The 15,949-nt window shown below is 40.4% G+C and overlaps 1 protein-coding gene across 1 annotated transcript in view; it reads left to right on the top strand.

Moving 5' to 3' along the window:
* Nucleotides 1-10,331: 10,331 nt before the first annotated feature.
* Nucleotides 10,332-15,949, top strand: part of LOC102213727 (proline-, glutamic acid- and leucine-rich protein 1) — a 16,213-nt gene continuing 10,595 nt past the window's right edge. The window contains exons 1-2 of the mRNA XM_005726826.1: nucleotides 10,332-10,393; nucleotides 10,532-10,731. Of these exons, the coding sequence (XP_005726883.1) occupies nucleotides 10,621-10,731 (111 nt within the window). The 5' untranslated portion in view covers nucleotides 10,332-10,393; nucleotides 10,532-10,620. The remainder of the gene's footprint in view (nucleotides 10,394-10,531; nucleotides 10,732-15,949) is intronic.

Here is a 15,949-nt window from a genome sequence, read left to right as displayed (position 1 = left end):
GGGAAGAGTCCCACCAGGCGGAAACACAGACAACAGCACGACCCATACAGCTACAGAAAGTCAAGGAAGCCTGGAGGGGGGCAGGCCTAAATAAAACAACCATATCGGTGACCATGGCAACTGGCGAACTTAAGCTAATTCATACACTCAAACAGCGGGCTCCAACAGCAAACATCCTCCCTATAAATATGCAAACCAGGCCGATCTTCTCCTGTGGGTGGGCAGCATAGACATATGGTGACAGACCACCCACCAGTGGATGTGATTTTCTCCTCATAATGGCTGAATATCAGCAAATGAAAGCACTCTGTTTCTGAAACAAAAAGAAAAACCGAGGCTCATGTCTCACAGTTCAGAAGCGAGTTTGACATTCTGCCGAGGTTCCCTGTCAGGATGTCTGGATTTGCAGATCCCTACTGTGCCATTGCGTCTAACCTCTGGACTTGTTGTGACTTGTGACTGTGCACTTCCGTGTATTCACTGGAAGTGAGACACCCAGCCCCTGTAGGCTTGAAAGGCTGCTTTGAAGTTTGTAGTTTTTGATTGTAGAAAACATCAACATCAATCAGCCTGAGAGTGAAATACTTGAGTACTTAGACCTTCTTAACTATTAAGGTTAGTTTTTTCCTGCATGTGTAGCAGCTAACCTATGAAAGCGTCAGCATCAATCAGGAAAAGCTTGCTTTGTCCGAAATGTAAAAAAAATTAATAAACCCACCAACAACTGTAACTGTAACTGTCAAATGGACAGTGCATCTCATTTATTTTAGCTGAACAGAGGCCAGAAGTAAATCCACACACACATTTGTAGTTTAATGGGAAGCACCTATTTATGTTTTCAAATTTTATGCTAATTCCACATTCATGCAGAGCTGGAAAAGGTAAAAATAAATTTCCCAACTGGGAAAACACCCTTGCAAGTCAGGGCAACCATTCAGAAACTATGGAAATTTCAGACTTTTAGGCACCTGACTTGCAAAGTAATATTTTACTGGAAACACCTGCCGACGTGTTCTTTAAAAAGAGACTCGTATTCATGTTGTTTCCACAATCCAACTCAAGGTCAGATGAACACACAGTGGTCTACAGAACAATTTCCCAATGCGGAAATTAGGACCATCCCAGGAGCATGTGACAACAGCGTCGGGGCTCTACATCTCGCTCACTTGCACGAGAGTTTCCAAATAGTAAGCAGAAACATCTTTAACCACTTCTGCACTGTAATTTACTTTTTACTATTCCTGCTAAATGATGCCATGACCCAGAACAAATATCACATAGTGCACAAATGGGGGGACACCATATATTTTGGTCGAAGGATCAGTTTCTCAGCTGGGCTCTGCCAATCTTTAAAAAATGCACACGTGCCGTGCGAGTAATGAGTTGTGTGTGTGTGTCAGTGTGCGTCCGTACTTTTGTTACTGGCATGCCCTTCTTAAGCTTTTCATTAGCTAGCTCACAAGTGTTCAAAAGGGCGTGGCAGGGACAATTGTCAGAGACAGCACGCCGCTGTGATGACTACATCACTCGAGGTCATACATACCGTACAACTTGAGCTTCTGTGACTGATTGCATCTGAGCCTTTGTATATGCTCTTTGTTTGCTTGCACGCACATTTGCTTTGTTGAGTTTGCTACATGTAAAATGTATGTGTTTGGGTGTCTGCATGCATTTATTTTTTTCCCCATTTGACATGTTGGGCACGCAGCTGCAAGGTACAGGGTTTGGCTCATATCCGGTGCTCAGACAGCACTAGAAGGAGGGTTGTTTCATAGTTTGGATGTGCAAGGAGTGATGTCGTTTTTCCCTGCGCTCCTCCCACACAACAACACTAGTGTATTTAGGGGTTTTAAACATGAATTTCTAACAGGCAAAAGGTAATTATTGTATATATAGACAGGCACTGGTAATAAGGGCTGTTCTGGTGGGGCATCCAGGGCTGATCTAGACATGCCAGTACTGGTGTCATTTACAGACACCCCCCCCACCCTCATTCCCAGTTATTTCATGCTACACATTAGTTACAGTATAAGGAGGGAAACACATTCTGCAGTTGAGCAATGGTTTCATTCAAACACAATAGACAGAACCACAAACATGCCAGACTATTTTAAGGGCTCAGAGGAAAGAGAAAAAAAAAAAGGGGGGGGGAATCAAGGAACTACCATTTATGAACAAAAGAGCGACAAATTAAACATGCTTATTGTTTTTGCATGCATATAGGACAGCACTACCTGACTAGATTTGTTTACATGTCATTGTAGATGAGCTGACCAAAGCCAAAGTGGCTGATTCATCCCCCCCCCCATCTCTAGGGGGTGAAAGTAGAATGAAGTTTAGGAGTTTCAGAGCAGAGGGTGTTCAAAGACAGCAAAGCTTTTCTCTGCATCGTTTCTCTGCAATGGCCTCAGTGGAGAAAATGGCCCACAAACACACAGCTGTTTCTAATCGGTAACTCAGCACCGATGGCTGACCTACATTCTGGTGCTTGCACATCTTTGAACCCGTGGCCCTGCCAGACTCAGCCATGGGGGGAAGGTAGAGGGAGAAAAACAAGAGGGAGGAGACACTGGAGTTAAGAGGGGTAAAAGAAACAGGAGTGAGAGAGAGAGGCAGAATTCAGCTATAGGTTTAACAGGTTGCATGGCATGTCAGACACCAGACTTGTGTAAGCACTTTCAAATCTTTTCATTGCTGCTCCAAGTATATGTGCACATCTTTGGACACATGCTCATATATGCTCATAGAAACTGACGGAGTTTCTCTGAATCGCAGAAAAAGAGAGAGAGAGAGAGAGAGAGAGAGAGAGAGAGAGTCAGTGGAATTGGGTTTGTTGTATGGGAGAAAAAAAAGAGAGGAAAGAAGGGAAGAGGGGGGGGCGTTGTGCAGCAAAAAGGCTGCAAAAACAAAAACCGTTAACTTTAACATTTACACACACTCTGCTTTGGAGAGAGGAAGGAACTGGAAGTGGGTCACTGTGTCTCAGGACTCCAGAAGAGAGGAAAAAAGAAAAGTAGAGAGCAGGGGAGAAGAGAAAACTGAGAGACAGAGCGAGTCAGTGGAGGCCAGCTAAGAATCCAAAGGACTCAAATGTGCAGCAACAAATCCACACAAGGAGCAGAAAGAGGGCAAAACCAGATAAAACATGACTCAAGCAATGTGGTAAGAAAAAACAACACAAAAGCTAAAAATAAAAAGGTGTTTGCAAAAGTATTTCTCACAAGCATTTCTTTCACATTGTGGCACTCAAAGCAGGTGTGGCATAAAAAAATGAGTGCAAGTGGAAAAGAGGCTTCATGTTACAGTATCACACAGTTCTTTTTTATGCATACCATATTGACAGTTTCTCACCAGAAAACAGTTTGTTCTTGTCCCCAGAAACTGCAGCGATGCAGGCTGCAGATGCTTGTGTGCTGCAGCAGCGTGGTGCCTATCAAAGTGTGGCTGCAGTAGTTGGACTGTAATTAGTCAGCCCTCCACTGTCAGCAAAAAAAAAAAAGAAGAAAAAAAAGCATTCACATGGGGAAAGCAGACACATTGCAGACATGCACTAGGAACTGGCTTTTCTACTTGTGTGAAGTTTCCTCTGCTAACTGGGTTACAGGAGTCAGTAGGGTGTCCGAGTTTGGTTCACTTGTTGTGCTCCTGTTATGCTCGTATGGTCCTCTGGGTTCCTCTTGTTTTGGAGCCAGGCTGAAACAAAAGCCTTGTGTCAGCAGCAGAAGCGGCACTAAACACTGAAAGTCACCACGGTCCTGCAGAGGGAGGGGTGGCGGAGGAACTGCATTAATATGGGGGAACCTTGTTTGTTGTTTATTCTTGTTTTTTTTAAAAACTCAACTATTTCATTTTGTGGTTTTCCCCCTTATTATCTGACCCCAATGTTTTACTTCCCCTCAAATCGGATTTTGCAGAATAATCTATATACATCTATTTCTAGTCCTGTCCCAGGCCAAAGATGACCTTTCTGTGAATGTGATCCTCGTTTCACTTTGATCTGTTTTTCTCTTGCTCGACTGAACAGACAAGTGTTCTTTACATCACCGATGTGCACACAATTACAAGTAAACTCAAATTTAAAACAAGTGTTAATGCCAAATGAAGTATAAACTGAAACCCATTTTACTGCTCACACTGTACGTATGTACATTTGTTGCTGTCGTATTAACATGATCAAAACCTCCATGGCTGAGGTACAGAAGCAAAACGCCATGAGCTTATTTCATGATGTAGGTGGCTCAGTAGGTTATCTTTTTAAGCCTGCAGCAAACAAAACTAATTCAGTGGATTATGATACGCTGCTCTGCTATGCAGCTGCACACTTCAGACTGCAGAGGTAACCCGATCAAGTCTTCTCATATGATGTTTTGGTTGTCTCACTCAACACTACGACAATCATGTTTGATAGCATGCCCCTTGTATGTGTATGTGTCAAGGTGTCTACTACCCTCATTAAGTTAACTATGGTTGAATTACCAGGACTTGTCATGGAGCTCTGTCTGGCCTGTGGTTCCACTGTGTATGTGTGTGTGCATGCATGCATGTGTGTATGTGCATGCGCTCAAGGAGGTGTCTGTCAGTTCAATCTGCTGTCAACGAGAGGAACAGAGTACGAGTATGAGTGCTAAACAGCCTGTCAGTCACATGCCCCCCCTGTGTTTGTTCCAGCATTAGAGAGAGATGAATCATGTTTTCCCTCAGACTGCCTACAATTAAACAATAATTTCATCAGAAAATACAAAGACAGTGGCGTGGAGAAAAATCTAATGTTTCAGGGAAGCATTTGCCCCAAACAGCTCCTCAGTTCACAGCACCAAGGTGTGGCCTTTTCAAGAAACAGTCATTTCAACTCTCAAATCTCAAAGAAATACAATACTGCAAACCAAATGTCAATGACAATGAGAGTGTAAAAGCCCTCAATCCCATTGTGTGTGTGCTTGTGTGAATATTGACCAGTATGGAGTTTTTGTATGTTGGTGAAGGGTTGTGCTGCTGCAGAACATAATGACGAATGTTTGCTCCCGGATTAGGGTTGTGATCCTTTACAAACATCAGAGGAACACTTTTCTGTGTGTGTCTCTGTGTAGTTGTTTGACAGCTGAAGTATATTAGCACAGGCACAGCTGATTTACAGTGGCTCTAATAACACACTGCCATCATACTTCAAACAAAGAGCCCAAAGACGCTGATCCAGTGACTCTTGTGTTTCTTAACCAGGGACAGCTGGAGGAGGATCTTTCAAAGGCCTCATGCTAAATGTCATGTATCACCACCAACCGACTGATGAGACAAGAAATTAGAAATTGCCCAAGGGCTGCTTGTAGAAACAGCAAATACATTTTAAAGTGCCTTAATGTATTGAGTCTTGCAATTGATATAAAATGAATTAAGCATTGAGAAATTCTTCAATCTTAAAATCAGAGCAGGCAACAAAACAAAACTGTCAAATCTGGATACAGACCAAATCCATAGAGAAACTACATCATTAAAACCACCTGCCTATTGTTGTCTTGGTCCTCCTCATGCTGCCATCCATGCAATGGTCTCTGGCACTATGACGTCAGCCTTCCATCTTTTGGGTGCTGTGGCTTTGTGTTACATGGACTTTAGTTCACTTACAAAAACCCTTACGATTTGTTCCAAAAGAGTGTTTTACATAAAAAAATTCATTGACTAACATGTCTAGGAGGGTTTGGGAATAGACAGCCATACACTATGATCACTATAATAAGAATATAGTTGAGTGTCCTACGTGCAGCTCAGTGTTTTGGTGATTAACAAGAAGGTCCTGGGGTGAATCCACTGGCCAGCTGAGGCCTTTCTGTGTGGAGTTTGCATGCTCACCTCATGTGTCTCTAAGTTCTCTCCTGGTACTCTGGCTTTCTCCCACAGTCCAAAGAAATGCATGTTTGGTTAATTTTGTTTTTCTAAATTGGCCGTGGGTGTAACTATGAGCATGTAGGTTCTTTTTAGACAAATTTTAAGGGGCATGAACACATAGCCATCGTTTGTGCACAGGACTGAGCTTCGACCTTTGCAAGTGACCTCTCCACCGAGCCGAATGAAGATTTAAATTGAGCGCAGTGGGTTGACAGTTCTGTCTGCTATCAGGCAAACACTGGATTAGTTATTTTCTCCAATATATTCACTTAAAAGTTTATTACATTTTTTAAACTCTGACTGGTCCTTTAAAATATACCATACCAGACAATAGATCAAATAAAAAATATCTCAAAGTCAATAAATCCCCTTCAGATCAGCTGATTTGAAATATATCAATGTAGGACTATGCCGCACAATATTCATGGCGCATTTAAAAATCACCAAAAAAAAAGAGGCTGCTGACTCAAACAGAGACAATCAATTTGATGTTACAGTGCTGAATTTTATCAATGCTTTTAATCTGCAGAGCTCTCATTAGACGTCTGAGTGAATTAAGAACCTGTGGTTTTTGCATGCTTTAAAATAGCAGGTCAAACTCAGGGAAACAACAGGGCCTTTAGAAACCAGTAAAGCATCGCAAGGACACCTGTGGGTTAGTAGCTTTCTCAAAAGTCAAGCATATGCTTACGATTAAAGGAGATTGCATGAAGAAAAAAGGCAAACAAAGTTAAAATTTGTCATGCAGTGCTCCTTCACTACTTGGAAATATGGCTGATACTAATGCTAAGCGTATGGAATTTCGCTCTCCCCTTCAGGGGCCCATCAGGGACCCACTGTGCACTGTGCTGTCATTTACAGTGGCATTTTTAAATGTCACATGACCACGAGACACAGGATGTGAATTGACAGTGTGGTGTGTGCAGACAGATGCATGCTGTTTTTGCAGTGCTAGACCACTTTGCATTTCCTGGCATTAGCAAATTATTAAGCTTTGGTGACGTCTTCCTTTGGGCTTTCTGTTGGAGATTTATAGAGAAAGGGGAAGTTACACCACTTGTGCCTTTTCCCGGTCTGTTGTCTGCCGTGACACCGGTGCTGAGCCCTACGAGCACCTAGCGTTTGATAGGTTTAAAAATGACAGCACGCATAGCTACAGGAAACGGTCTTCACAGTAATATAATCGTTTTATTGATAACTGTGTCAAAGTTGTTTAGTCTCCATCTGCACTTAATCACAGACATAAGCTGTCCTTTTATTGCATTATTATCCTATTTGCTTTACATGTCTGTGGAACTACAATTGATTCAGATATAAGATGGGTGAAAATCTATATTTATTTTTTTATATTTCATATCTGAATCGTTTAAAAAGGAATGCTGCTTTCATAGAAATTAAGAGTCAAATGCACTTGATTAACTTACAATCAGCAAGTGTGACTACCTTTGTAATAGCAAAGCTTTTGACAGTCTGCTGGTCTGGACCATTCAGGTGCCAAAATATTCTCAGGAGTGGACGTCCAAGCAAAGGTTTGATCGTGCTATGCTCAGAGAAACTCCAGAAAACCCCCGATGTGATATCTCAGACTCTTAACATTTACCATGCTAGCTGAGGCCTGTAAAGTTCATGACAGCACAATTAGAAAAAGACTGAAGAGTTTCTAGAAGAAAGCCATTTCTCTCTACAAAAGAACATGGCAGCATGTCTTAGGTTTACAAAGTTGCATCTTCTAGAAATCTTGATCATTGTCCTTTGGACATAATGCACAGCTCCATGTTTGGTGAAAAAGCAAACAAAGCATATGAGCACAAACATATCATGTCATCTATTAAGCATGGCGGTGGAAGGGTGATGATTTGGGCTTCCTGGAAAACAGAAAACAAGTAACTCTTAAATTATGCCTGTAGAAAAATGATTTGCTGGATCTGGATGCCAGCCTTATTCTGACATATATGCATGTATGTTGCTTTGTGCAGTACCTACTTCCCCTCTCAGGATTTAAAGAGAAAACACTCTGACGTGAGACTGCGAGGAAGAAGAGGAAGACATGTGCTGCATGGTCATGTCTCAGACAGTTAGCGTGAAATTTATGTAACCTGGAAATTTCATGAGCTACAGAGAAGTTACAAAGCAATTAGCCAGAGTAATTATTACATAGAAAACCAACCTCACTGTGGAAATACACAAAATATGAAATTAGTTTCATTTTGAGTTTCCTCTAAATCATATTGCACAGTTTGACTCACAAATCAGTCGAGGGATGTAAAAGTTTACAATGAAGTGTGCGAATTCTAAACAGAAACTGGACCGTTTCTTGTATGCAAAAGCATATTGTTTTTTATGCGTGTGTGTATGTGTGCGTGTGGGCATTCATGTGCATAAAATGGAGTGGAGGAAGTGTATTTTTGTCACAAACAAGTTGACCAATCGTCTTCTCTTTAGTGCTCTGTAAATTACAGTAAACCTGGGTCCAGTGCCACAGTTGAGCTGGTATGAGGTGACAGTATAAAAAGAAGGAAGGAAAGAAATTATTTGTCTTGGCTCGTGTGTGTGGAGCTGCAAACATTTTCAAACTTTGCATACTCACCAAAACTGAGAAATGTTAAAGTTCATTTGTGACACCATCTCAACACGTGTGCCTTTACAAATAAAGTAGATAACACACCCTTATAATGAGTGCAACCTATAATCCATGCTAATTAACTGGGTTTACCTTAGAAAGATGAATCAAAACCAGTGTGTAAGCTCTAAAATGTGCATTACACAGTGAGGGATTTCAACCACAGGTATGAAACGTGGAGAAAACTATAGGTGTGGCAACAAAAGCAGCTTAGAGAGTCTTTTTTTAACCTTTTGTTTCAAGGGTTTTAAACACACCTACTGAAGAGAACATAAGGAGAGGCTGTGCGTCACAATGAATAAGAGACAAAAAAGACTAAATGACTTCCTTAACTACAAATGTATACATCTGTAACTACCCTCGTTTTGCTCACTTTGAGCTTAAGTGTCGTTTTCCACAACAGGTCATTGAACCCTGAAGGGGGAAAAAAAAGCCTCCAAAAGCAAAAGCATGTTGTCTGCTGCCCTCTTGTGGTGGACTGCTGGCTATGTTTCTACCCACGTTGGGTTTGGCAGCACAGTTGATGAAAGGATTTGGAATTTGGGTTTTAGGACAGAATACGCATTAAGTCATACAAACCAATAGAAAAACAAAACAAAAATGCTGACAAATGCGATAAAAAAAATTAGATGATTTCTATTTAACAATTTTTAAAATTTTGGTCACTTTTCCTCACAACCACTGACACCAAAAACGGGTGGATGCAACAACAAATTAATTGAAACACTGCCTAAGCAGTGAAAATAGTAACAACTTGGACAAAGTTACCATGTAACAAACCAAAGGCGTAACGTCTGACTGATGGAGGAGCCAAAGTGTAGTTAAGCTAACGTGAACACGCCTAATCCCCTGACCTCTGACTTTGGTTGTCAGTGAAGACATTACAATAACAAAAAGGCATAAATTCCATATCTGAAATTCATTTTCAAAAGACAGCATATAACAAATTCAGTATTGATCCTTTCAGCGCTTCAAAGAAAGTAAAGTTCAAAAATATTTGATTCAATTGTTGAACTTTACTGGAAAAATTGCAATTTTTTCCAATTGTTCTGGCCTTTTGTATTCAGCTAATTTCAAGCTTTCCATGTTCATTCTTCTTCTTCTATCTATTGCTTGTACAGTTTCCATGCTGCTCCACTTCAAGGCTAAAGCTGTACATAGATATCTGCTTCGGGGCCTAGAACTGACTTGTTACGCCCCTGTAACAAACACAGCATAAACGAACAACAACATAAAGCACAACAATTTTTAAATTTACTTACTTTACGTGGTTGCCTGCGCGCGCGCATACCTGAAAAAAATACATTAAAATTAATAAATAAATCGATCTATCAATCAATGTCACTGTCCTTCAGCAGCGGTCGTTTCCGCTCGTGCTGCACGCCAGCAGCCTCCTCGTGGCAACAGGGGGCATTCTGATTGGCTGGGACTTAACAAGCAATTTAGCCTTAGGAGGCCGTCACAGCTGTTTGCGGCTAATAATTACAGTATCGAAGCAGTTCCGTTGTAAATAAACGTTCCGAAATGTTGCGATGCATACAGTTTATTTGGAAGTTATATTATTAAATAATGTCAAATAGAACTGAAAACTTAACTCGCATCTGATACAAGTAGGTGTGCTGCAAAAGTTTTACAAAAGTTGAGCTCTTAAGAACATTATTTTCATAATTCCAATACTAATTTGTTAATATTTATATAAACTAAGTAGATCCAGACATTTATTTTGCCTCAGCAAAAAAACATACCCGGGCAAAACTCTTATATTTTTGCCACTATTTATTTCGTTGTGGTTATATTTGTGTTTAATAGAGCAACACCGTGTGGACCGTGAAAGCAGCCTCTCTGAGGCTGTTGCTGGGAGCTCCGGCCAATCAAAGCATACAGCGCTCCCGTGTAAGTACTGTGGTGGCTGGGGGGAAAAAAGCATGACATCATGCTCGGCTCCGTCCGTCTCTACGAGTGAAACATCTTCCTTCTACTACAGCAAACAACAGGAGCCGACTGAGCCGTCTGTGTTGTGAATTTGCGCAGGTCCAGCCGTAAAATACACCGAGAGAGCGGCCCCAGTACACCGGAGCGTGCAGCGGAGGCGGGGAGGGGCATCAGCCCGTTTGGGGGGAATGGCGGATGGGGATGCTGTCTTGTCTGTGGAATGGGACAGTGGTGATGAGGGTTTAGCCATGGATCCAGAGAAAACGCTGACTTTCTGCCACGGGCTGCAGACTATGGAGGTAATGCACTGCACAGCTTTACATTTGATGCGCACGCAGCTGTCAGCAGCTGTTCTGCAGAGCAACATGCTTCCCTCGGCCTGTGGGGTTGTTGACAAATAGCAGTGACCTCGGCATATTATTATTATTTTTATTTCGTCACCTTTTGGTCGTTACATCTGTGACATACACGAGACAGCACGTGTATTTGTGCACCACTGCAGTCAGTCAGCTTAGGTCTCTGTTTTATTTTATATTTAATTATTTTTAACATTGGGAAGGCTGTCTGTAAGTCTGTAGCCAATGCAAAATATCTGTAAGTTTGACTTGTAGACGTGGTCGTGTACAACGAATATCTTAGACATAACAGGATTGGTGTGCAAATCCATTAAGATAAAGCAAAGATTCTTGGTTTATATTAATTTAAACTTAGACACTAAATTAATGAGTTTTTGGTTATGATTTGCCATATTTCAGTTTTAGATTGTAGTTTTCAAGACTTGTGGACAAGTAAAAATTCCTTGTTTAGCAATGTGGCTTAAAAACCTGCAAATTGACAAACAAGAGCTTTTTAATGCAAGACACCTTGTGATTCTTGGCTGTTAAGAAGAAGAACATTATTCTACTGAACTGGGGAAGTGGTTTGTTCAATGACTGTGTTGTTCTCTGCTTTGAGTGTGTTGTCTGAAAGTATTCAGTGAATACAACTCCAGTTCTAAATGAATTGGGAGACTGTGTAAAATGCAGATCTTATAATCCTATATTTTATTTGCAGTCGAACATATAAAACACATCAGATGTTTAAACTGAGACATTTTACTTTATCATGAAAAAATTTAGCTGAATTGAATTTAAGAATTTAAGACAGCAGCACATTTCAAAGCGGAAATGTGGGTAGCAAGAAGCTGGAAAAGTATGTGGTCCTAAAAAAGAAAGCTGGAAGAAAATTTTCCAAATAATTTGGTTAAATGGAAACAGATCAGTAAGATCATAGGGTATAAAAAGAGCATCTTAGGGAGGCAGGGAGAGGTTCACCAGTAATGCAGAAAGCTGTCTACAAGTTGCAGAACTATTTCAGAATAATGTTCTTCAATGTAAAATTGGAAAGACTTTGAATATCTCATCATATACAATCCATAATATCATCAAGACTGTGAAAATCTGGAGAAATCTCTGTGTGCAGTGAACAAGGCCAAAAAGCTCACGATCTTCCAGCCCTCAAGTGGATCTGCATTTAAAAACAGGAATGATTCTGTCATGGAAATCACAGCAGGGGCTCATGAACACTTCCAGAAATCATGGTGAACACAATTCACCATGCCATGCACAAAGGCACGTTAAAACTCTATCAAGCAAAAACAAAGCCAGACGGGAACATGATCCAGAAAGTCCATCTTTCTCTGGACCAAAGCTCTGTGACTGTGGTGTATTTTAAAAAAAGCTTTTCTGTGCTCAGAGAAATTAACGTTTTAGACTTGTTTTTGGAAAACAAGGACACCACGTCTTCCGTACTAAAGATGAAAAGGAGCATCCAGCTTGTTATCAGTGCTCAGTTCAAAGGTCAGCATCGCTGATGGCATGCACCTGTCGACGTGGCAGTTTTCACATCTGGAAAGACTCGCTCAGTGCTGAAAGAGTTTAGCATTAATGGTGGAGCAACATGTGCTCCCATTCAGAAGATGCCTTTTTCAGAGAAGGCCTTCCATATTTCAACAAGACAACGCTAAACTGCATCTATGACATAGCATGGCTTCCAAATCAAAGAGTTCAGATGCTGAACTGGCCTGCCTGCAGTACAATTTTATAAGATTTGCAATCATTGATTCTATTTTTATTTAAGTTTTACTCAACATCCCAACTTTTTTTTTTACAATTAAGCTTTTACATAGCTTGATCTTACTTTAATAAAAAGACTCACAAGAACTGCTTTTATTTATTTATAGTCAATTACTCATTGTAATATGCAAACTGTTGATGTTGTTAAGATTTTAAAAATCCATCCGTTGCAGTGACCCTTAGGGAAACGAGGGAAAGTACCTGCTATGCCGTTGAGTGTGTGAGTGTCTTGAGTTGAGTGTCTTGCAACTCCATGGAAACATAAAAGTGTGTCTTTGACCTCTGGCTGGATATGATTTTAAATGTCATTGTTGCTTCTCCCACACATTGCGGTTCCATGATATGGATAAGTTTCCCCCTCTCTACCAGCCGTTGAGTTTCTCACAGGCAGGTCGTAACGTTGTTTTGTTTGCTAGTCTTCTGATTAATTGTTGATTGCTGTTGTTACTCTGTGTGCCTTATTTCACAGGCAGATTAATTGGGTGTCTCTGTTCGGTTGATAAATAGGGCTCCATTTAGGTTGTTTGTATTTGTGATGGTTGACATTGTGAGTAATTATTTACTGTAGCGTTGCAGTGACTCTCAAACTGCTGAGGCATGGATAACTAAGGGAAATGAAAGTGAATGAATATGACTTTTTGAGGGTAAAATAAAGAAGCTTTGCTGATGCTGTTGCATTGACTTTTTAACTAAAATTCAGCTTGGTCATGAGAAAATATAAAGTGTGGAGCATTTTAAGGCTCTGAAGTGGAATGTGCTAGAGAAAGGTCTGAATACTAGACTGTTTTACACAATGGTTATTTTGGGCTTCCAGTTGCTGATAATTATTTCCTTAGGCAGGGTCACAAGAGGTCAGTCTGAGGAGGGGTCTCTCAGAGGTCATTTACCAGAGACACTCAGTGGTGCCTACTGAGCATACATGCAGGAGTGTAGCGACTCAGCGTCTGTCTGCAGACAAATAATCGTTTTTCTGTATTTGTAAATAATAATAGGTCTCACTGTGACTCTGTGGACTCCAAAAGCTTTATAACTGGCTTTGTACCCTTTCCAGGCTCTGTTTAAGTGATTTCTTGATTCAACAGGTCCACCATTAATCAGGCCAGAGTGTGGCAAGTAAAACTGAACTCATATGGTCAATGTGGTTCATTCATGATTTAACAAGGGGGGCAATTACTTTTTCACATAGTGCCAGGTAGGTTTGGACAAATCATGATTTAAAAACATCTGAAACATGTAAGTGTAATAAATATGGAGGGAAAAAAGAAATCAGGAAAGGTGCAAATACTTTTCACAGCACTTTACCTGCCCTATTTCAGAGAGGGAAAAACTGTGCAGTACACATGAATGAGTTGTGTTTGTATAAATGTGTCCTGTTGTTGTATTGGACGGTGGTTTCACATGTTGACCTGTTTTGTTGCACTCTGTCCTCCTTGGTTGGCCTTGTTGCAGTAAATATTTGTGTATAACACTTGAGCCTCCTCAGTGTTCTTCCTGCTCGAGGAACTTGGTCTGTTTACATTTTAAACATTGGGGAACTGGTTGACTTTGCTAAGAAAAGCTTTGAAAGTAAAATGATGCCATTTGCACATAATTTTTTTTTTTTTTTTGTTTATTTGTTTGTTTTTTACTATTCTTTTGGGGGGTTTTGTAAGCAAAGTTATGGAGACTTGTCAGGACCCTTGGGTGGAAATCATTTGTGGTTAGTCTGCGGTATCTGAGGAAGCCTGAATGACTTCTCATCACACTTGTATGCATATCCTGTGCCGTGTGGTGGGCTTACCTCTCAGGAAGCACATAGGAACTCAACCTGATGGTATTTATGACAGAACATTTCCTGTCTTGACTCTTTATGTTTTCCATCAGTATAGGCCAAGTCCCCAGAGGTTGTTACATTTGACACTGGTATTTGCAACGGTAGGTAACATAACCCAATATTTATCAGTTTACAGAAGAATCTCTACTGTATTTGTCCAGAATTCATTTTAAAATCTTTCTTTTTAAAAAACAAAATCCCGTTAGGCCTTATTATATCTTTAAACGCCATAGTGTCATAATATCCCAAGAGAGTACTTTGTTCTCAAGCTGTAGGCTTACTTTTGATTCCTTGAGTTTCTAAAAGCAGAATGGGAGGCAGAGCCTTCAGCTCCCAATTTGTTGAGGGTCATCTCATTACCACATCCAATCTTCTAGTTAACCTCCAAAGGCGTAAGCCTAAATTATAAAAGAGAGCTGAAAGAGAAGGGACAAACAACATATCCAACTACTGCATGTCAGAAACTATTATCTGCTGCCTCTTTGTTTATTGCCTTGTTTATCATTTGTGGTTCCCCTATACTTCCCTTCATTTTCCTTAGTACTTCCTCTTATATCCACGTGGTAGATGGCTGCCCCTCATTGAGGCTGCTTCTGCTGGAGATTTCATCCTGTTAAAACAGCAGTTCTTCTTTCCCACTGTCACCAAATGCTTGCTTACAATGGATTGTGTGAGGATTAGGCTTCTCTTACTAACAATATAGGGGCTTTAATTTATAATATACAGCACCCTGAGGCAACTGTTACTGTAAACTGGTGCTGGATAGATAAAACTGAAATCAAAAATGGAATTGATATTGATATTTGGAGGGAAAGATTTTGCCAGGTTAGTACATCAAGATTAGCTTCCAGGAAGTGCTTTTATGGAAATTTTAACATTTTGTATCTATCTAATAGACTTTGATTTGTTCATGGAAATGGGGAGTCATCTTCACACACTAAGGTTAATTATGGAGTTCCACTTGGTTCTGTGCAAGGTCCAATTCTGTTTACATTATGCATCCTTCCTTTAGGCAGTATCATTCGAGGGCATAGCATATACTTTCACTGTTATGCAGATGACATCCAGCTTTATCTATCCATGAAGCTAGATGACAAATGCCAAATACTGTATCAAAGACAATGAGGCCCTAATTTCCTGCTTCTAAAGTCAGTCATTGTACTTGGTACTAGAAATCTTAGAAACATGGTGTCTAACCAGATGCTTACTCTGGATGGCCTCCAGGAACACTAAGGACTCTTGGGGTTTATTCATTTATTTTTTCACCAGGATATGCCTTTCAAAACGCATCTTAAACAAATATGTAGGACTGCTTTCTTGCATTTCCACAACATCTCTAAAATGAGAAACATCCTGTCTCAGAGTGACGCTGAAACACTAGATTAGAGCTGGGCGATATAAGATTTTTTCATATCACGATATGTTTTTTTCATTTCAGGCGATAACGATATCTATCACGATATAAGCCAAATAACTATATTTGTAAGATTTAAATGTGACGTTGCTCACAAGTAAAATGTGAGATAATCAGCAGCTTGTTTTTATTTAAATATTTATTTCCCATAATAAGTTCAACAGGGTAGATGTACT

The sequence above is a fragment of the Pundamilia nyererei genome, unplaced genomic scaffold (assembly GCF_000239375.1).
Source record: "Pundamilia nyererei isolate P.nyererei 1_Seehausen unplaced genomic scaffold, PunNye1.0 scaffold00022, whole genome shotgun sequence".
In the NCBI taxonomy this organism is placed as follows: Eukaryota; Metazoa; Chordata; class Actinopteri; order Cichliformes; family Cichlidae; genus Pundamilia; species Pundamilia nyererei.
Note: the sequence above shows the minus strand (reverse complement) of the source record. Positions and strands in the feature narration are given on the sequence as shown.